Source organism: Plecotus auritus (genome assembly GCF_963455305.1).
Source record: "Plecotus auritus genome assembly, chromosome: 9".
In the NCBI taxonomy this organism is placed as follows: domain Eukaryota; kingdom Metazoa; phylum Chordata; class Mammalia; order Chiroptera; family Vespertilionidae; genus Plecotus; species Plecotus auritus.
Window position 1 is genome coordinate 79752849 of NC_137783.1, and position 21906 is coordinate 79774754.

Sequence of the window (21906 nt, forward strand, 5' to 3'; positions counted from 1 at the left end):
AACATTTGCACACGTGGCACTTTTTATTTCACTGGAGAGAGTCTATTTAGGCAGCAGCATTGACATAGTGGGAAAAGGATGAGAATACTATTCAGAAGACCTGGGTTCTAGGCCCAGGCTGACGGTTTAAACCTGTGTGGTGAGCTTGTGCAAAGTTGTTGATCTTCCCAAGCCGCAGTTCTCCATCTATAAAATTGAGATAACAACCATATCAGCAAATAGGTACTGACCTTGTTAATTAAAACACTATATAAAATCCAAGTATTATTTTTACTAGAATGTATAGAATGTTAAAAAAGAGGTCTCTGGGGTTCAGTTGTAAACAAGGGGCCTATCTCACAGAATAAGAAAAAGGGCCATATCTTACCAGAATAAGATATAGTTTTAGTGTTGATGAATCATTTCCTAAAGAAGTTTTGCATCTCTGTGGTTATGAGTCTAGAGTATTTCTCCAGTTTGCCTGGTGGCCCCCACCCTCTATCAGAGTAACCCACCTTCTTGTTATATATTTTGGGATCCCTTTTTTAACTCATCTCCTGAATTAGAATCTTTGGATGTGTGACTCAGTAAGTCGACATTTTAAACAAATATCACAAGTTATTGCTATGTACAAGAAGTGTGAGAATTGGGTTATTTCATATTTTTTCTGAATTTGCTATATTGGCAACATATAAGGAGTAAAAAACAATTAGAAATCCTACTATGTTGTACTTTAATATTACTGAAATGTAATTTGGTCTTATTTGTTATTTTCCTAATTATAAAGTTGATCATAAGATTAACATGCAGTATAACTGTCAGGTAATCAATTTTTCCCTTTTAGGCTTCATCGCAAGATGATTCTAAACCATCCCAGAAGCAGTTTACTATTCTTACATATAATGATTTAATCTCATCTGCTGTTCCTATGACCCCTGAAGATCCTTCATTTTGGGACTGTTTTTGCTTCACAGAAGAAATTCTGATACGAAATGGTACAACGTCATGATATGACAAGTAACAAAGGGAAGTGAAAGCTGTTTGTAATATTCTGTATTCACTAAAAAATAAATGCTGATACTATTATACTATTAAATTTTATTGCACAAAACAGTTTGAAAAAGAAAAACAACTTTTCCTATTATAAAGCTTACTCCCAGTTCAAAATGGCTTAGTAGAATACATGTTTACCTTTTCTCCCTCCCCAGAATCTCATGAATTGACAGAAGAAATAGAAAAGGGAGGCAGAACTTTAGGTGACACAGGCACCCCTTGGTTCACTGCACTTTGCTTTATTGTGCTTCACTTTATTGTGCTTCACAGGTGTTGGGTTTTTACAAATGGTTAGCAAGACCCTCCACCAGCAAAACGATTATTATGGTAATCTGGGACTGCATCTGCAATGTCTGAAGCATGCCTGTACATGTTTATTGTAGAAAAACAGAAAATGCAAATTTGCAGTAAGGAAACATTTAAATTCCTGTCTTTCAGACATAACTATATCAGAGTTAACTATTTCTAAACCATTTTATTGGCAAGTGAGTCCATATTAATGTATTTGTTTTTTAATAAAAAATGGGAACATGCTATTTTTTTTTTCTTAACTGTTCATCTACTGTTCATAAATACTTATGTGGCAAAACTTTTCCTGGCTCTAAAGTATTCTATTGAATGGCTAATATCAGTTAGGATGCTTTGACCAGAGGTAACAGTGTCTAAATATAATTTATTATCTCATACAATACACAGTTGAGGGGTCATTAGAGAGACTTTTTTTGCCTCAGCCTCAATTTGTTTTGCCTTAGACTTGTCTCATGCTTATGAGAGCTGCTGTGCTATAACTTCCATTTTCACGTCATAAAATTGCATCTAAAAATAGGGAAGGCTGTTTCTCTTCTCACCTCTCAGTTTTGTCAGTGAGGAGTACATTTCCCATGAGTCCCCAGAAGATTTCCCCTCAATTTCCCTGGACTCAGGTCAGATCACTGAGAAAGCCAATGTGGACTCTGGGAAACAGACCTGGTAAAGAAGATGCTGAAGTGAGGTGCAAGAATGGCATCCAGGGAAAGTTACCGCCTGTGGTAGGGGGTATACCATAATTAACTCATTTTTTCCTCTGTTAGACATTTGATTTACTGTAAGCAGTGGTGCAGTGAATATCCTTGTAAACACATTTTGAGTTATGTGCTTATGTCCTTGAGAAAGTTTCTGGAAGTGGAATGATTTGGCTCAAAAGGGTTTACACTTTTGTAGAGCTTTGATAAAAATTGCCAAATTGCTCTCCAAAACGGTGGTGCAACTTGCACTTCAAGTTAGTTTTAAATGTGTGACCCACCCTTTCACCCTCCACCTGCATATTACTCCCTGGTAAACTCTAGTTTGTTTGTTTTTAATTTAATCTTTGCCAATATAAGTGGAAAATGGTACCTTATTTTTTAAATTTCTATTTCTTTCATTACAAATAAGATTGGTATGTCAGTGTTGTTATTGGCTGTTTGTATTCCTTCTTTAATGAACTGCCTGTTCATTGTCTTTGCCTGTTTTCATTTCAGTAAATAGGACTTAATTTCAAGTGGGAACATAATATATAAAGTGCCAAGACCATCATATTGATGACAGATCTATGATATGGTTGTAGTGCATGTCTTGGGGAATTAGTCTTGTTATTGCTTAATATCAAAAAGTGAAATAAGTTTGTTTCCATTACTAAAATTGAAAGTTGTGTGAAATTAGATGCTTTGCTTAGTAAAAAAAAATTTGGAATGTTTTATAACATTTTTATTAAGCATGCCCAAATAGTCCAAGAATAGTAAATAACGTGTTTTAAATGGATCAAATGGCATTTATAATAGGAGAAATGGCATCATTATCCTTAGCATGAATGTAATGGTAATATGAAAAACTGTCATCTGTCTTGTCATTATAATAATAAAATGATGAACATTAAATTTTTATGAGCCAGATATTGTGCTAGATTTTGTTTTTGTTTTTCTATTCTTTCTGAAACAAAGTGGCACATTACACATATAAAGAGTCAAATAGATCTATAATTGTTTTTTTCTAAATGAAAAACACCACTACCTTGACCTCTTCCCATTTCCTGTCTCCAGAGCAAGCTCTTTCAACTCTTTTAGCTGATTTTTGTTGTTGTTATTTATAACCATATCTTCAAATAACATTCATATATTGCTTTTGCTTGGTTTTTCAATGTTAGGCAGTTCTGTAATTCCTAATATAAAGCGTTGCTATTCTTCTTCCCAACCATCACATATTTCCTTCCTTGCTCCTTTTCCCCAGCATAATTATTGTAATTCATTGTTTACATTAATAACTGAATTAAGAATGTTTGTTATTAAGATTATCTAATGCTCTGCACAGCTGAATGTATTATTCTCACCCCCCATACTGCATTTTTTTTTATTTTACTTTTTTCTCTGTCCCTTTGAAATGTAGGTAAATCCATTTTATTTATTTTTAAATTTTCATTGGGGTGACATTGGTTAATAAAATTATATAGGTTTCAGGTGTACAGTTCTGTAATACATCATCTGTATATTGTTTTGTGTGTTCACCACCCAAAGAAGTCTCCCTCCTCCCATCACCACTTACCCCCCTCGTTTACCCCTTCTACCTCTCCCTACACCCTTTTCCCTCTGGTTATCACAATACTGTTGTCTGTGTGTGGTTGTTTTTTCTGTTTGTTTTTTGCTTAATCCCTTAATGTTTTTCACCAGCCCCCTTATACTGCAAATTTATTTCCTTGAGTTAATAATTGACTTTGTTTGCATAAGTTTCCATGTACTTACTGCTAATTTAACCCCAAACATCTACTAGAAGTATGAATATCTTTTTCATATGTTCAGACATATCAGTTGTTCTTCATTTTCATCCATCTTCTTGAAGAAATTGTTCCTGTTTTGTTCCGTCTGGACTTCTTGCCTCCTGTGGCTGGTACACAGCTGTCATAATTTCTTTTCACCATCATCCCAGGATTGCTTGCCTCTCCCCTATGTGGGATTCCCTGACTTCTCACTTCCAGTATCTCATGTCTGTCTGAGATTTACTCCTTCATTTGTGTGTGATGTGAGTGCCGCATCCATTTGCAGCTAGGGTTCAGGATCTGGAAAAGGGGCCGTGCACAAACAAATACATTAGATAAGAAATATGAATTTAGAAGGCATGGGGGCCAGGCAGAAATCTTCCCTCTAGGGGAGAGGCTCTCTGAAGCCCTGGCCCTGTAACTTTTATTCAATTTTAGAATACACATCTTGCCTTTAGTTAGGCAGGCAATCCAGTAGCAGACAGACTATCTTAAAGGTCAGTAAATATTAGTAAAAATTTACTTTGAGACTATTAGGTCAGGAAATTGCTTGAGCCACCATTATCTCGACAGAACAATCCATGCATAGCTTTAGCCCTTGCTAAAGCTCCAGGTCCATCAGCCTTCCAAATTCCCGGTTGCACTTTCATGATAGTGTTGACAATGGATAGCTTCCAGCAGTGTATCATATTCTTGAGTAACTTCCTGAGAACAAAGAGGACATGGAAGATACATTTTGAGACCATAGTATGTCCAAAACTATTCCTTGTATTGTACCACATTACCCAGAGCATAAGTATTGGTGTCTATTATAGTTTGCTGCATAGGAACTCTGATGAACTGATTTTAAAAATATATCTGTGGCCTGGCCCATGTGGCTCAGTTATTAAGCATCAACCCAGGAACCAAGAGATGGAGGTTTGATTCCCCGTCAGGGTACATGCCCAGGTTGCAGTCTCAATCTCCAGAAGGGGGCATGGAGGAGGCAGCTGGTCAATGATGTTTCTTTCTCACTGGTGTTTCTCTATCCCTCTCCCTCTTTCTAAACAAGAAAAAAATCAATAAAAACATAAACAGAATGGGTCTGTGTATGTGTGCATGTGCACATACATACCTTTTTTGCTTTTGAAATTCAGGAATTAAATAGATTTGCATAAATTTTCTAAAAATTAGCATCATTCTTGATTCTCCCCTTTTTTACTTTTAAATATTTTTATTGATTTCAGAAAGGGAGAGAGAGAGAAACATCAATGATGAGAGAGAATCTGATCAGCTGCCTCCTGCATGCCCACATGTAAGGATCAAGCCTGCAGCCCAGGCATGTGTCCTGACCAGGAATCGAACAGCTGTCTTCCTTTGTAAGTGCTTCACATGCATGAAGCTATTCAGTCCTCATAAGCTTATAGAGCAGGTTCTATTTTCCCCATTCGGCAGGTAGGGAAAATAAGGTCTTGAGATATTAAGCAACTTGCTATATATCATATGTCGTTGAATAGGGGACTCGATTTTCAAACCATACAGCCTCAATCCAGGGCCCTAACATACTAAATTCAGTGGCATGCTGGCAAATTTAACAAGGAGCATCCTGGAGCAGGGATGACGAGGTCTGGGAGCCTTTATTTATGGCTTTTGCTGACTTCGTAGAGTAATGCCACACTTGTAACCAATACCTAGGTTTAACACATAATGCTATTTTTGCCATACTTGTTTGAAAATTACCCCCCTCAGATGCAGTTAAAAGACCTCCCAACCCCAGTAACCTCTCCTCTTTCGAGGAGTAACCTATCACTTATAGTTTTATGCATATGTGTATGCAACCATTGCCAGTGGGTAGTGTTATTTCCTATATTTTCCTAATAGGATTGAAACATCAAAATGGGAATCTTTGTCACTTAAAAGTGGCAATGGTGTCAATAATGAGCTCATTTAAACCCAAACTTCTCAAACATTTAGCAGTTAGTCACTATGGCCTTGGTGGGGATAATTTTGTTTTGAGGTGTTTTTGTTTGTTTGTTTGTTTTGTAAGAGGAAATTTATTTGGTAAATCACAGAGGTAGAAGAAGTAATTCCTTTGAGGCAGTTGTTTTGGACTGCCAGGGTATACACACAGAAAAAAAAGTAAATTGAAAGCAAGGGTGAAACTTCACAAAACTTATGTCAACTTATAGAGGAGGATCTTATCTTTTGTAGCTGACTGAAGCACTCCTCCTCTCTGAGGGAACCCGTCTTACCCTTACACTCTCAAGAAACAAAGTGTCAATGACTGCACCTAAGACAGTTCTCTCATAAGGGAATATCACTTCTCAGATCCATATTTTCCATCCATCTTTACTTACTAGAAAATAATAAATTAGCCCTGGCCAGGTGGCTCAGTTGGTTGGAACATCTTTCTGTATACCAAAAGGTGGTGGGTTTGATTCCTGTTCAGGGCACATATCTATGTTAGGGGTTTGATCCCAGGTTGGGGTGTCTCACATCGATGTTCCTCTTAATCTCTAAAAATCAATGAAAACATATCCTCAGATGAGGATTAAAAAAATAAAATGATAATAATAAATTAGATGTCAGTGTATCCCAAACAGAAGTACAAGATCAGATCAAAGGGAAGGCATTGATGCAGAAGGGTTGCAGGATATTATCACTTTGCATTGGTAGGAGTTTGGGGAATAGCTGTAGGAATGAATTCTAAGGGTATTAAACCAAAAATGATGATATAAGAGAGGCCAGACACATTGATATGGGTGTACTCACAGGAAACACGATTCCATGTGTTGGCTTGGGAACCTGGGTGTGGAGATAACAATGACTCAATGGCTGCCTACAGTCAACTGGTTTGAAATGTCAGAACTTTCCTGGCATGCTATAAAGGGCAAAGTCCTAGGGAGATGGGAATGTGGGTCTGTTGTGTGGAAACAAAGCTCAGTGGCTTACAAAAACAGAAATGTGTTCTCACAGGTCTGAAGGCCAGAAGCAAATTCATGTCACTGGGCTGAGATGGTGTCAGCAGGGCTGTACTCCCTCTAGAGGCTTAGGATCTAGCACTCTGTTCTTTGCCTCTTCTGGTGGCTGCCTTCATCCCCTGGCTTTTGTTCACATCACTCCAATCTTTGTCATCATGGACACCTTGACTCCTTTTTGCTTGTGTCTAATCTCACTCTGAGATGTTTGTGAGTACATTTAGGGCCCACTCAGATCTTTACCTAAATCACATCTTTGCTCTCTTTGCCATAAAGGTAAATTCACAGATTCCAGGGATTAGGACTTGATATCTTGGAGGGCCATTAATTAGGCTACTACAATATGTCCAACAGGTCAGTGGTTAAACAAACTGGTACATCCATACCCTGGGGCACTAACTCAGCAACCTGGATCTACAACCTGGGTGGGTCTCCAGAGAATTATGCTGAGTGAGGAAAGGTCAATCCTAAAAGGTTATGTACTGTATGCTTCTATTTATATAGCATCCTTAACATGATAAAATTATAGGAATGGAGAGCAGATTCGTGATTGCCAGGAATTAAGGAGGGGGATGGGGGCAAAAAGAACGTGGGTATGGCTGTGGGACATAGATCTTTGTGGAGATGCTAATGTCATCTTGATTGATCAAAATCCTGATTGTTGATACTGTTCCACAGTTTTGCATGCAAAGGATAGAATATCTCTAGTATTTTATAGCTGTGTGTGAAGTTACAATTATGTCAAAGAGCTTAATTAGAAACCTCCTTTATTCTTGAAATAATGAGGGGTTTCTGTTTTCCTGACTGAACCCAGACTGACATAACCCCCACCTCAAATTAATAATCTCCCACCAGTGTTTGCCCATTTCAGTCACTGGGAGCTCAGGATTTTAGGTTCATCCCTGAGAAGGTTGGCGGCTGTCCCCATATGTTTCCATCTGTCACCCCTCACCATCTACTGAAACCCTTTTATAGTGCCCTCAGGAATGCAAGATCAATCATTAGCTAATCCTCTTTATCCTCAACCTTTCCTCTGACATTCCCTCCACTCTCCTGCTCTAATTCAGATGTGGCTCTTCTGAGGGCACCATTTCCCCCTCCAGACCTCCCAAATGTGGCTGTTTGTATTCCAACTGTTCTAATACCACTGGACCTGGAGGTGGCATAGATTCTCATCTTGTTCCTTAATGAACCCTTCAGACTAGCCCCTCCTTTCTCCTGTTCCTTATGTCATCAATCTGTTCCACATACCATCTGTCTCTTCTTACTGCAGTTGCCTATGGACCTGAGGCACTTGTTCCTATTCCTTGGCGCTCTCTCTCCATTACATTACTAGTAAACTCTTGGTGACTCTAATGTACATGTAGATGATCAGCCCAATATTCTAGCGTGTCAGCTTCTTGACCTCTTGTCCAACATTCTTCATCTTACCTCAGCTATTTTCTTCCATGAGCAATTCCTGGACCTTAGTAACCTATCTATCACCTCATTTTCAGACATCCTGCTTTCCAACCACCTCCTATCTCTTTAACTCGAATCCTCTGCTAAATGGACTCCAGTAATCTTAATCTCACTGATTCTTCAATGCATTGATCCTGTTACAGTTTTACTATCTCTTATTCTCTTCATGTCCTTAATTGCTTTCTTGATCATTTTAAATTCTATGATCAAACATTCCTTGCATAGTATCTTAATTTCCCTTTCTTTGTTAAACATTTGGGTAAGCCACAAACCTGGTTAAACCCACTCTCTGTTTATTTTGTGCCTGCACTCACATAACTGAACCTGGCTGGAGAAAACTAGGTTCCATGATCTCAGTTTAAATTCATGATAATTGACCACAAGCCGGCCACCCCATGAGTCATCCTACTATAATTCATTCAGTCTACTGTTCTTCTAAATTTCTGTTTCATACCTCTCCTCCCTCTCTCAAACCCCTGACATTGCACTGGATTGCTCTCAGCAGATGGCATTGCTTATTTCACTGAACAAAATTTGAAGCTATCAAAAGAGAACTTCCATAAACTCACAGCAATATCTCATCAGCCCACCTTCCTACCTCTGTTCCCACAACTCTGGTGTCTCTTCTGTTACTATGGATGTGTCATGCTCCTAACTGAGGCACCTGTGAACCACTTCCCATCCCCTCTCATTAATAAAAAATGCGGCTCTGGCAGCTCTTCCCTCTCTTCTGTATCACCACTTGTTTCTTCTGAACTGGATCATTCACATCAGCATACCAACTTACAGTTGTTTCTCCCTGTTAAAGTTAATAACCCCCACCTACTACCACCCTATTTCTCTTTTTACATTATGGTATTGTATATACTCAGTGACTGCAAACTCTTCTCTCATTCTCACTTAAATCTAATTCTGAGTAGATTTTCACTCCCACTTGTCCATAGAAACGGTTCTTAACTAATTTGTGAGTGACATTCACATTCTAATTGACATCATTTTATAGACACAGTTAAATTACTTTCTTTAAATACTTCCTCCCACCAGTCCTCAAGAACGTGGTATGTTACTTGTTTCCTCTTCCCACCCCTCCTGTCATTGTTTACCATTGTCTATGTGGGTTCCTCCTCCTCTTCCTAAAATGTAGAGCAGCCCGAATCTTGTTCTTGTACCACAGCTCTTTTCTACCCATCCAACCTCAGGCTTCAAATCTACTGACATGCCTGTGCCTCCCAAATCTTTGTATTCTGCCCAGACCTATCCAGACCTCTTACCTGTCTTCAAACTCATAATTCCATCTGCCTACTAAACTTGTCCACTTCACATCTACTGGCCTCTGCTACCTCTCTGATGTCATCTCCAATTATTCTCCCCACTAGTGGCCCAGTGCATGAAATTCGTGCACTCAGGGGGTCCCTCAGTCCAGCCTGCACCCTCTCGCAGTCCGGGAGCCCTTGGGGGATGTGTGACTGACGACTTAGTGCTACAGCAGAGGTGGGAGAGGCTCCTGCCACCGCTGCTGTGCTTCTGGCTGCATGGTGCTCGCCCTGTGGGAGTGAACTGACCACCAGGGGGCAGCTCCTGCATTGAGCGTCTACCCCCTGGTGGTCAGTGCGTGTCATAGTGACCAGTTGTTCCGCCATTCGGTTGATTTGCATTTTAGCCTTTTAATTTATAGGAAGGAGGATGTTTACTCTGCTGTACACTAGCCTCCTCCCATTTCTTAAATGTCAGGCACACTCCTGCTTCAGGTCTTTGCACTTGCTTTGCCTCTGTCTAGAGCAGCCGTGGGCAAACTACGGCCCGCGGGCCGGATCCGGCCCGTTCGGCTGTTCTATCTGGCCCGCGGAGCCGAAAGAGCGGAGGGTTCTCTTGCTCTCCCCTCCGCTCCTTCACCAGCAGCAGTGTTAACATGGCAACGTCCGGAAACATGGCCACAGCTCCTTCTTCTGAGTGGGCGGATTTATATCCGCCCATTCAGTAGAAGGAACAACCTCTCAATCTTCCAGAGGCTCCTTGTAATGCCCGCGGACACATCCCCCGACATCACCCTGGGAATGCGTAGACATGTTATCGTGGTGAGGGAGGGAGACATGCCCCTGGAGAGCACAGTATCAGAGCATTAGCTAAAAAGGAGACCAACAACACTGTTCCCACTGAAGTTGATGTTTTAAAGACCAAAAACCTTTCAACCCAGTCTACATTGCCATGTACATCTACGTCCCGGGCATAATTTGGAAGTTGCACTAAAGAAAATGTTTAATTTAGTGTTTACACATTTTGTTCTTTTCTATTTGTTTTAGTTTTAAATTATTTTATTATATTTAAGTTTAATTTGAAAGGCTTTTGTACCTTTCTTTGTTAGGCAATTTTATTTTGCCTTTGCCATCTTCAATATAAGGTATGTTATTGTACTATGATTCCTCCATTTTTTGAAGTTTCAAATGATAATAATTAGTGTTTACATTCTTCTTGTTAAAATGTTTGAAATGAATAAAACTACTGAAATAAAAAAAAAAAAGACCGTACCCTTTTATGTAATGATGTTTACTTTGAATTTATATTAGTTCACACAAACACTCCATCCATGCTTTTGTTCCGGCCCTCCGGTCCAGTTTAAGAACCCATTGTGGCCCTCGAGTCAAAAAGTTTGCCCACCCCTGGTCTAGAGTGTTCTTCTCCCACATATCCAAGAGACTCCTTCCCTCATTTCCCTCAGCTCTTTAATCTGTCACCTCCTCTGTGGGGCCTTTCCTAGCTACTCTGACTAGAATTGAAAACTTCCCCTTCTCCCACCCCAACACTTCTAATGTCCCTTCCCTACTTTATTTTTCTTCATGGCGCTTATTTATTTTCCTTTCTTGTTTACTATCTGTGCCCTGCTCCAGTCCCTGCAAGACTGTAAGCTCCATGGGGGACAAGAATTTAAATTAGTTTTGTTTACTGCTGGGGTTTCTCAGGGACCTAGAACAGTTTCTAACTCATATAAAAGGTCAGAAAATATTTGTTGAATGAATGAATGTTGGGATTTTCTATTAGTTTATTAGAGCTGCCTTAATAAAGTACCTCAGTCTGGGGGGCTTAAACAACAGAAATTCCAGTCCTGGAAGCTGGAAGTCAAGGTCAGGGTATCAGCAGGGTTGGTTCCTTCTGAGGCCTTTCTCCTGGTTTGTAGACGACCACCTTCTCACTGTGTCTTCACATGGTCCTTCCTCTGTGTGTGTTGGTGTCCTAGTCTATCCATAAAAGGATACCAGTTATAATGGATTAGGGCCCATCCTAATGACCTCATTTAACCTTAATTACATCTTTAAAGACCCAGTATCTAAATACTGTCACATGAGGAGTTTAGGGACTTCAACATATGAATTTGGGGATATACAGTTCATTCCATAACATGTTTCTATCTATATTGCATATTTTATGCATATTTAATATATTTTATTTATTTAATTAATTTGTTATATTATTGAAACTGTTATAGATGTTCCACATCCTCCGTCCCCCTTTGCCCACCTCCACCCAGACCCCACCCTCCCCTCCCTCTGGCCCTCACCACACTGTTGTCTGTGTCCATTAGCTATGCATATATGTCTTTTGGCTATTCCCTTCACCTTCTTTCATCCAGTCTACCCCTCTATTACCTTTTAATCACTTCCTCAGATGGGTTATTTCTGTCCCCTCATTATTTACTCACTTGGTGCTGATGTCTTTCCTTCTTTGCCCTTATCCTAGTTTGTAACTATATATCTATATATTTATTTGTATAGTGTCTGTGTATTCCTTCTAATTCAGGATTCTCAGTTCCTGACATTGTGTTAAACTTCAGTTATATTCTTGCCCTAGCCAGTTTGGCTCAGTGGATAAAGCATTGGCCCAAGGACTGAAGGGCTTCAGGTTCAATTTCGGTCAAGGGTACACACCTTGGTTGCAGAGTCCCAGGCCCTGCCCTGGCGTGTGCAGGAGGCAACCAATCGGTGGGTCTCTCTTACATCGATGTTTTTCTCTGTCTCCCTCTCCCTTCCTCTCTCTCTAAAAATCAATGAAAAAATATCCTCGGATGAGGATTAACTAAAAAACAAAAAACAAAACTTCAATTATATTCTTAACTTGAACACCATAACCTCCCTTCAAGGTCTGTATGATTACTCTCATTTTAAGAGTATACAAACTGAGGCTCAAAAGAGATTAGGTAATGTTTCTGAGATCACAGTACTAGTAGATGGTGTCATTGTGATTTTAATTTAATTCACTCAAACACCTCTTTTTTAAAAAAATATATTTTATTGATTTTTTACAGAGAGGAAGGGAGAGGATAGAGAGTTAGAAACATCGATGAGAGAGAAACATACATCAGCTGCCTCCTGCACACCCCCCACTGGGGATGTGCCCGCAACCAAGGTACATGCCCTTGACTGGAATCAAACCTGGGACCCTTCAGTCCGAAGGCCGACGCTCTATCCACTGAGCCAAACTGGTCAGGGCAAACACCTCTTTTTTAAATTTTTATTTTAAATATATATTTCTTTATTGATTTCAGAGAGGAAGGAAGAGGGAGAGAGATAAAAACATCAATGATGAGAGAGAATCATTGATCAGCTGCCTCCTGCATGCCCCCTACCGGGGATCAGGCCCGCAACTTGGGCACGTGCCCGTGGCCAGAATCAAACCTAGAACCCTTCCGTCTGCAGGCCGATGCTCTATCCACTGAGCCAAACTGGCTAGGGCATCTCTTTTCTATACCACACTGCAATCAAGATGAATGGGGAAAAGCTATACTTCTGCCTTACATATTGTGAGTGAGACTAACTTTGAAGTAGGTCTTACGGTTCAGAAAAGGAGACTTAAGTACAGAATCTGAATAATTACACCCACAGGTTGAATTTGAATCTCATATTTATGTTATTTTAATGCTGCAATTCTGTTGTCCTTGATGATCATCAAAATTATTCTTCCCTTTGTAAAATGTATCAACTAAGGGTATTAAGAGAGTTCATTTCCTTATTAAAGTGTCAGAATTATACAATGAATGTTTAATGTCAAAGCAATGCTGTTATTTTATTCTAAGGTACAGAGGGAAAGGTCATTGCTTTTGTTATAAGAGTTTTAACATATGTTCTTGAAGACAAGCCAGAGCTCTATGTGAAAAACCATGGCAGGCTTTGAAACTCAAATTATTTATCGTTTGGAGAATATCATTCTCTGGGTGTAGGTGTTTATTTAAAATAAAAATTATAATTTTTCTCCATAGATTTTATACTTTAAAATGAGCATTGCTATAAAATGTATTTCATGTTTGCATTGAAAAATTTAATTTCATTGAGTATGAATTGAGCAATAATTTGATTGACAGGAAAATAGCTGTCAATATATTTTCTTTTGATCTGTAGACAGAAATAATATAAATCACAGTGTGACGAATAGCTGTTGAACTCTAGTTTTCATTTGGCATTCCCAAACCACTGCTCTGACTGTATTGATGTTGATCAAGTGGGCCTTTAATGATCATTTTTAAATTGGCATCTGGGGTGCGGAGATGAGTCTTAAGCTGTGTTTGAGGAAGCTGTTTATTATTTTTCTCTTTCTGTGTATGTGTACCTCCTAAAAATGAAAGACGAGATCATTTTACTCAAATAAATTTAATTTTGTTCAAAGCAAATGTACATTGTAAATGAACTAAAGACTTAGATAATTACCAATACACTTGAAATCTGATAATATTTTGGGGATTGAAAATAGGTCTACAATAAGCCCATAGACATTTAAATTCTTAATATTAATGGAAACCAAAACAAAGAAATAGCCTGAATTTTCAAGCATAAATTCCTATTGTTTTCCTAGGAATTCCTGATATATAAATGAATGCAGTTGACCATTAAGTTTAATGAAAGCATTAATGTTTTAGTAACTTGAAGAGATAAGCATACTGTTTAGTAGAATTTGGTTTGTATCATTACTGAAGGCATATTTTCTTTAATAATCAAATAATTAATTTGAGGTCTATCTCTTATATTTGGATATTCAGGATTAAGCTAAATTAATTAATTAAACAAATTAATTAAATCCATTTTAGAGCTTATCTAGACTAGAAAAGCCACATCCTGGAGTCTTGATAAAGGTAATTTGAACATTCCTTTTCTTCAGTGAAAAAGTATAACCCTGGCAGGTGTGGCTCAGTTGGTTGGAGCTTTCTCCCATACACCGAGAGGTGATGGGTTTGATTCCCAGGCAGGGCACATACTCAGATTGTAGGTTCGATCCTCGTTTGGGGAGGCAACTGAATGATGTTTCTCATCTCTCTCTTTCTCTCTCTTTCTCTCTCTCTCTCTCTCTCTCTCTCCCCTCCCCCTCCTCTCTCTAGAATGAATTTTTTTTTTAAGTACAATTTTTGGATAATAATCATCAAGTAGAAGAGGGTTTCTGGGTTCCAAAATATGTGATTTGGGGTGAAGGATACAACCTTACGAATCTTCTTTCACAGAAATTACAGTTCAAATATCAAATACATTGTCTGTTGGAATTGCCTGTTTGCTAAACTGACATCCTTTCAACTTTGGCATGATTAACTCATTTTAAAAAATGTTTACCTCTCCCTGGACCTTAATCACATCTGTATTTAGAATTATCATTAAAACCAGTATTTATCAAAGTAGTTGACAGATTATAAGTCAAGATAAATGTGTTTGTGAAGTTATCAAATAGAAAAGTGTTCCCACTTTCAACAATAAAGATTAAAAACAAACAGAAAAGTGTTCCCAAAGCAGTTATTTCACATTTTACAGGAAAATGAATCTTTTAGGTTTTTAGTTCATTTATGTTATATCCAAGTTACTTGTGTTTAATACTATTGTGTGTGTGTGTGTGTGTGTGTGTGTGTGAGTGAAAATGTGCAGTGTTTGATGATTTAAAACCTTAACTAATCTAGAGTCAGAAACAAATGTAATACATTATGTCCAAAGTAATCCTGGGGATTTTCCATCATTAGAAATAGTTGATTTATTTCAAATAGATTTCCTTTCCTATTTTCTTTCTTTTTAACAAGCTGAGTCATAGGAGAATATTTCTTTCTATTAACCTCGTTGCGAGGCAAGAGGAGATTTATTTTAGAAAACATGGCCCATATGTAAGGTATCTAGGGAAATTAAGAAAGCCACTTAGAAGAAAATCTAGATGGGGGCTCATGATGGGTTCAGATTTTTCAACGACATTCTGTTAGGATATCTTCTACTTACTAGTTTTGTTTTATAGAGTGAACTATATTTTCTGGTTATAAAAAGAAGTTTTAAGTACCACCAAGTTCATATATTCACTAATAAACGTTCAGCCCATCAGGTTCATACCTACCAGAATTGTCTCACTGGCAAACCAAACTAAATTATATCATTGCCTCGCTTGAAAAGCAGGATTAGTTCTTTTTATTTTGTAGATTCAAGTATGAAATTCTTAATATGGCTTACAAAACATCACTCACAAACCCCTCCAGATCTTCATTTCTCTACTGTATGGCACTACACTATTCTGTCACTACACCTGCTCCTCATTTATCTCTGCTTTTTTCCAGCTGCCTGCCTCATTTAAATTCATGACCACTAACATTAAATGGGTTGTAGTGTGCCCCTGCAGTCGTGCTACAGTTTTTGGTCTGCTCACCCTGATGACTACTCCATACCTTCCCCTCTCCTCCAAACTCTAATACAGCATCCTCATCTTTACTCAGCTGATTACTTTGTTCTCGATTCCACTGAAAAAGCAGTCACTTGGAAGAGACCTTCCCCAGCCTGCCTCCATCCACCACATCTGCCTTCCTCACTGTATCTGTTTCCCTTCACTCTGCCTTCCTTCCTGCTACCAGAGAGGAATTGTCCATGCTCCTGCCTAAGACCATCCCTTCCATCTGTACATTAAATTCTATTTCTTCTCTCTTACTAAGGATGTTACTCTCACCTCTTTGGCATGTCAATTTCCCCATCTTAATTGCACAATACCTCCAAACATAGAAACATGTTTTTTTTCTGTTCCCATTTTTTTTTAAAAAAAGATCCTCTCTTGATCCCATCCCTCACCCTTGGATACTATCCCATGTTTCTGTTTCTGTTTTCTACAAATGATGCATTCATTATCTACAGTTTCTCTCATTCATTACATCTAGAACCCCCTCAAATTGGGCTTTTTCTCCTTTCTCGAGTATGAACCATTTCTTGTTCATCTGTATATCCTTAAACTTCTGTGCCTGACACAACATGACTCTCAACACATGCTTGATAATTGAATGAGGAATGAATATATGAATGGACAAAGAATACTTTCTCTTTTAGATTATAATGTTATTGCTACTTGTTATACATTTTTTTTTCATTTTTAAATATACTATATTTTGTTGATAGTTTTATAGATATCTAGCATTTCCTCCTCCTTCCCCCCCTCCTCCCAGCCCCTACCTAACCCCCCCTCCCACTCTTCATTACCCTATAGCCCATGTCCATGGGTTATGCATATAAGTATATGAGTTCTTTGGTTTATTTCTTTTTGTCCCCTCAGCCCCACATCGAGGTATGTCAGTCTGTTTCATGCCTCTCTGTTTCAAGTCTTATTTTGTTGATCAATTCATTTTGTTCATTAGATTCCACAAATAAGTGAGATCATGTGATATTTGTCTTTCTCAGTTTGGCTTGTTTCACTTAGCATAATATTTTCCAGATCCACCCCATGCTGTCCCAAAGAATTTAGAGCTGCATAGTATTCCATAGTGTAAATGTCCCACAGCTTTTTTATCCACTCATCTACTGATGGCCACTTGGGCTGTTTCCAAATCTTAGCTATTGTAAATAACACTGCTATGAACATAAGGGTTCATATATTCTTTCTAATTGTTTTTTGGGGATTCTTAGGATATATTCCAAGAAGTTGGATCTCTGGATCAAATAGAAGTTACATTTTTAATTTTTTGAGGAAACTCCATAACTGTTTTCCATAATGGCTGCACTCCCACCAGCAGTGAACTAGGGTTCTCTTTTCCCCACATCTTCACCAGCATTTGTTATTTGTTGATTTTTATTTATTTATTTTTAATTTATTTCAGAGAGGAAGGGAGAGGGAGAAAGAGAGAGAAACATCAATGATGAGAGAGAATCATTGATTGGTTGCCTCCTGCATGCCCCCACACTGGGGATTGAGCCCTCAAGCCGGGCATGTGCCCTGACCAGGAATCAAACCCGAATTTCCTGGTTCATAGGTTGATGCTCAACCACTGAGCCACAACAGCAGGGCTGTTTGTTGATTTTTAGATGACAGCCATTCTGACAGGTGTGAGGTGATATTTCATTGTGGTTTAAATTTGCATATCTCTGATGATTAGTGACTTTGAGCATTTTTTCATGTGTCTCTTGGACATTTGTGTGTCCTCTTTGGAAAAATGTTTATTCAAGTCACCTGCCCATTTTTTAATTGGACTGTTTGTCTTCTTTTTGTTGAGTTGTATGAGTATTTTATATATTTTGGATATTAATCCTGTATCAGATGTATCATTGGCAAATATGTTCTTCCATTCAGTGGGTTCCCTTTTCGTTTTTTAAATTTTTTATTTTTTTATTGGTTAAGATATTACGTATGTGTCCTTATTCCCCCATTGCCCCCCTCCCTTTTCATTTTGATGGTGGTTTCTTTTGCTGTGCAGAAGCTTTTTATTTTGATGTAGTCCTATTTGTTTATTTTCTCCTTAGTTTCCTTTGCCCTATCCATAAACATATTGCTACGTGAGATGTCTGAGATTTTACTGCCTGTGTTCTCCTTGAAGATTTTTATGGTTTCATGCCTTACATCTAAGTCTTTGATCCACCTTGAGTTTATTCTTGTGTATGGTGTATTGGTGGTCTGGTTTCATCTTTTTGCATCTATCTGTCCAGTTTTCCCAGCACCATTTGTTAAAGAGACTACCTTTACTCCATTGCATGCCCTTGCCTCCTTTGTCAAATATGAGTTGACCGTAATGGTTTGGGTCAGTTTCTGGGATCTCTGTTCTGACCCAATGGTCTATATGCCTGTTCTTGTGCCAGTACCAGGCTGTTTTGGTTACAATGGCTTTGTAGTATAGTTTGATATCTGGTATTGTGATCCCTCCTACTTTGTTCATCTTTCTCAAGATTGATGCAGCTATCTTTCTCTGTTAGACTTATTTCATGTAGCATAATGTCCTCAAGTTTCATCAATATTGTCATAAATGGCAGAATTTCCTTCTTTTTATGTCTGAATGTGTATATCACTTTTTAAAACTTTAAGGGTACATTTATTAAAGCAGGGGACAGTGAAACAAGGAAGGGATTAGCTTTGAAAAAGCAACAGGAGAGCCTAGGTTAGGCTGCTTTACTTCTTTAAAAATGTTATAGGAAAGAAGTGAGCTTTAGTTGAATAGGAAGAGAAAAGGGGACCTTGGAGATTCAGGGGGTTAGCCTAGGACGAGCTGCCACTTCCCATTGCTCTCCTGGTTGCAAGTCTTGTGGGGGCCATTCAAGTTTAGGAGATGCATGCCTGTGGGAAGAAGAGGCAGAGGGAAAGGCAGGGGCATGCTCTGGGAGGGAGAGTGCACTCACATCTTTTTAATCTTTTTATCGGTCAATGAACATTTAGGTTGTTTCCATATTTTGGCTATTGGGAATAATGCAGAAGTGGACTGGGGCTATGGATAGATATAGCTTTGAGATAATGATTTTGTTTCCTTTGGATATATACCCACCGTGGAATTGCTAGATTATATGAGAATTCTACTTTTAATATTTTGTGGAACCTTCATATTGTTTTCCATAACAGCTTTACTAATTCACATTTCTATCAAGGGTTTCCTTTTCTCCACATTCTTACCACACTTATTAGCTCTTGTAATTTTTCATAATAGGCATCCTAACAGATGTGAGGCAGTATCTCATTATAATTTTTTATTTGCATTTCCTTGATTATTTGTAATGTTGAGCACTGTTTCATGGACCTGTTGGCCATGTGTATGTCTTCTTTGGAAAAATGTCTAACCACATCCTTTGCCCAATTTTAAATTGGATAAGTTTGGTTTTTTTAGTTGCTACTGAGTTGTATGAGTTCTTTATATATTTTGAATATTAACCCCTTACCAGATATATGATTTGCAAATATTTCTCCCATTCTGTAGGTTGATGGTTTCCTTTGCTATAAAAAAATTTTTAGTTTAATGTAGTCCTACTTTTCTTATTTACTTTTTACTCTTTATTTTATTTCATTTTATTTACAACATGCAAAATAAATCTATTACCAGATTGTAGATACAAAATAATTAGCCATTTATATGCAATAAACATTAATATTTCAAGAAAAAAAGATTTTAAATATAATACTACCAAAACTATACTAACATAGTATAATATCACAAAAGTTGTAGGAAATATTAAAAATTTGCAAATAACAGCATTACTTCTATTATATGCTAAAATATTTTTTCCCTCTGGCTCTATTTTTGTTCATCAGTTCATGTTCATTATAATCCACAAATGAGTGAGATTATATGATATTTATCTTTATCTGACTGGCTTATTTTACTTAGCATAATGCTCTCCAGGTCCATCCATGCTGTTACAAAGGTAAGAGTTCCTTCTTTTTTACAGCAGCGTAGTATTCCATTGTGTAGATGTACCACAGTTTTTTAATCCACTCATCTGTTGATGGGCACTTAGGCTGTTTCCAAATCTTAGCTATTGTGAATTGTGCTGCTATGAACATAGGGATGCATATGTTCTTTCTCATTGGTATTTCTGACTTTTGGGGGTATATTCCTAAGAGGAATTACATGTGCCTGTATTGCTGTGTATCTACCTCCAGTGTAGCCAGATAGCTGCCAAACAGCCACCTTTCTGCTAGTGAAACCCCTTGCTCACACTTGGGCCACATTGAGGAAGAGGGGTCGTGTAAGAGTGTAAGACCTGCTCATAGGGGTGGAACGCTGAAGGAAGTTACGGAGAGCATGTGACTGCTGGTGGACCCCTGAGCTAAAGCCAGCAATCAAAATGCCCTCACCTACTCCCTGCCCTTGGTACATACATTCTGTCCACCATTCCCACAGCCAAAAACATTTTATGAATGTAACCTTGCTCACCAGTGTGGTGTCGACCTATGAACTAGGAGGTCACTGTTTGATTCCTGGTCAGGGCATATGCCCAGGCTGTGGGCTCGATCCCCAGTGTGGGGCATGCAGGTGGCAGCCAATCAATGATTCTCTCTGATCATTTTTTGTTGTTGTTGTTTTAGAGAGAGTGGGAGAGAGAGGGAAAGACAGAGAGAAGCATCCATGTGAGAGAACCACATCGATTGGTTGCCTCCTGCATGTGCCCTGACCAGGGTCTGGGCTGGGGAGGTGCCTGTAACCAAGGGTCCGGGCTGGGGAGGTGCCTGCAACATGCCCTTGACTGAATCGAACCCAGACCTTTGGTTCACAGGCCGACGCTCTATCCATTGAGCCAAACCGGTTAGGGCCTCTCTCATTATTGATGTTTCTATCTCTATCTCTCTCCCTCTCCCTTCCTTTCTGAAATCAATAAACATATATTAAAAGAAAGAGGAAAGAAAGAAAGAAAGAAAGAAAGAAAGAAAGAAAGAAAGAAAGAAAGAAAGAAAGAAAGAAAGAAAGAAGAAAGAAGGAAGGAAGGAAGGAAGGAAGGAAGGAAGGAAGGAAGGAAGGAAGGAAGGAAGGAAGGAAGGAAGGAAGGAAGGAAAAAAGAAAGAAAGAAAGAAAGAAAGAAAGAAAGAAAGAAAGAAAGAAAGAAAGAAAGAAAGAAAGAAAGAGAAAGAAAGCAACCTTGAAAGACCAATGTGTTGTTTAGACATCTAGACTGAATAGGTGACTGAACCCAGTTAAGGCTGCTACATAAACTTAAGATTCTGGTAGATGTCTGCGGAGGTCTACTTATCTTGCAGCCACTGAAGATAAGCTTTGTAAGTAAGTTCCCTTGCCTTTTAAACCTGCCACCTATCAATCTGAAATGATCTGCTTCTTGATCTCTCTTTGCCCTCTGTATGCAGGGGTCAGTTTACAAGCCAACAAAATTTACTCCTAAGTATTTTATTGTGTTTGATGCTATTGTAAATGGGATTCTTTCTTTTTCAGGTAGTTAGCTCATTATTAGTGTATAGAAACACGACTTCTTTTTGTATGCTGATTTTGTATCCTGAAACTTACTGAATTCACTGATTAGTTCTAACAGTTGTTTTGGTGGGGTCTTTTGGGTTTTCTGTATATAAGATCATGTCTGCCGAAACCGGTTTGGCTCAGTGGATAGAGCGTCGGCCTGCGGACTCAAGGGTCCCGGGTTCGATTCCGGTCAAGGGCATGTACCTTGGTTGCGGGCACATCCCCAGTGGGAGGTGTGCAGGAGGCAGCTGATCGATGTTTCTGGCTCTCTATCCCTCTCCCTTCCTCTCTGTGAAATATCAATAAAATATATTAAAAAAAAAAAAAAAAAAGATCATGTCATCCGCAAACAATTTTGCTTCTTCCTTTCTGATTTGGATGCCATTTATTTTTTTCTTGCCTGATTGCTCTGGTGGAACTTCCAGTACTATGGTGAATAGAAGTGGTGAGAATGGGCATGCTAGTCTTGTTCCTGATCGTACAGCAAAAGCTTTCCATTTTTACCATTGAGTATGATGTTAGTTGTGTGCTTGTCGCATGTGGCGTTT

General features: G+C 38.6%; 1 protein-coding gene across 1 annotated transcript in view; it reads left to right on the forward strand.

The window, feature by feature from the left end:
• The window catches only part of AASDHPPT (aminoadipate-semialdehyde dehydrogenase-phosphopantetheinyl transferase), a 30619-nt gene extending 27677 nt beyond the window's left edge, over nucleotides 1-2942 (forward strand). Inside the window, exon 6 of the mRNA XM_080642495.1 lies at nucleotides 824-2942. Within this exon, the coding sequence (XP_080498621.1) occupies nucleotides 824-988 (165 nt within the window). The 3' untranslated portion in view covers nucleotides 989-2942. The remainder of the gene's footprint in view (nucleotides 1-823) is intronic.
• Nucleotides 2943-21906: the final 18964 nt, after the last annotated feature.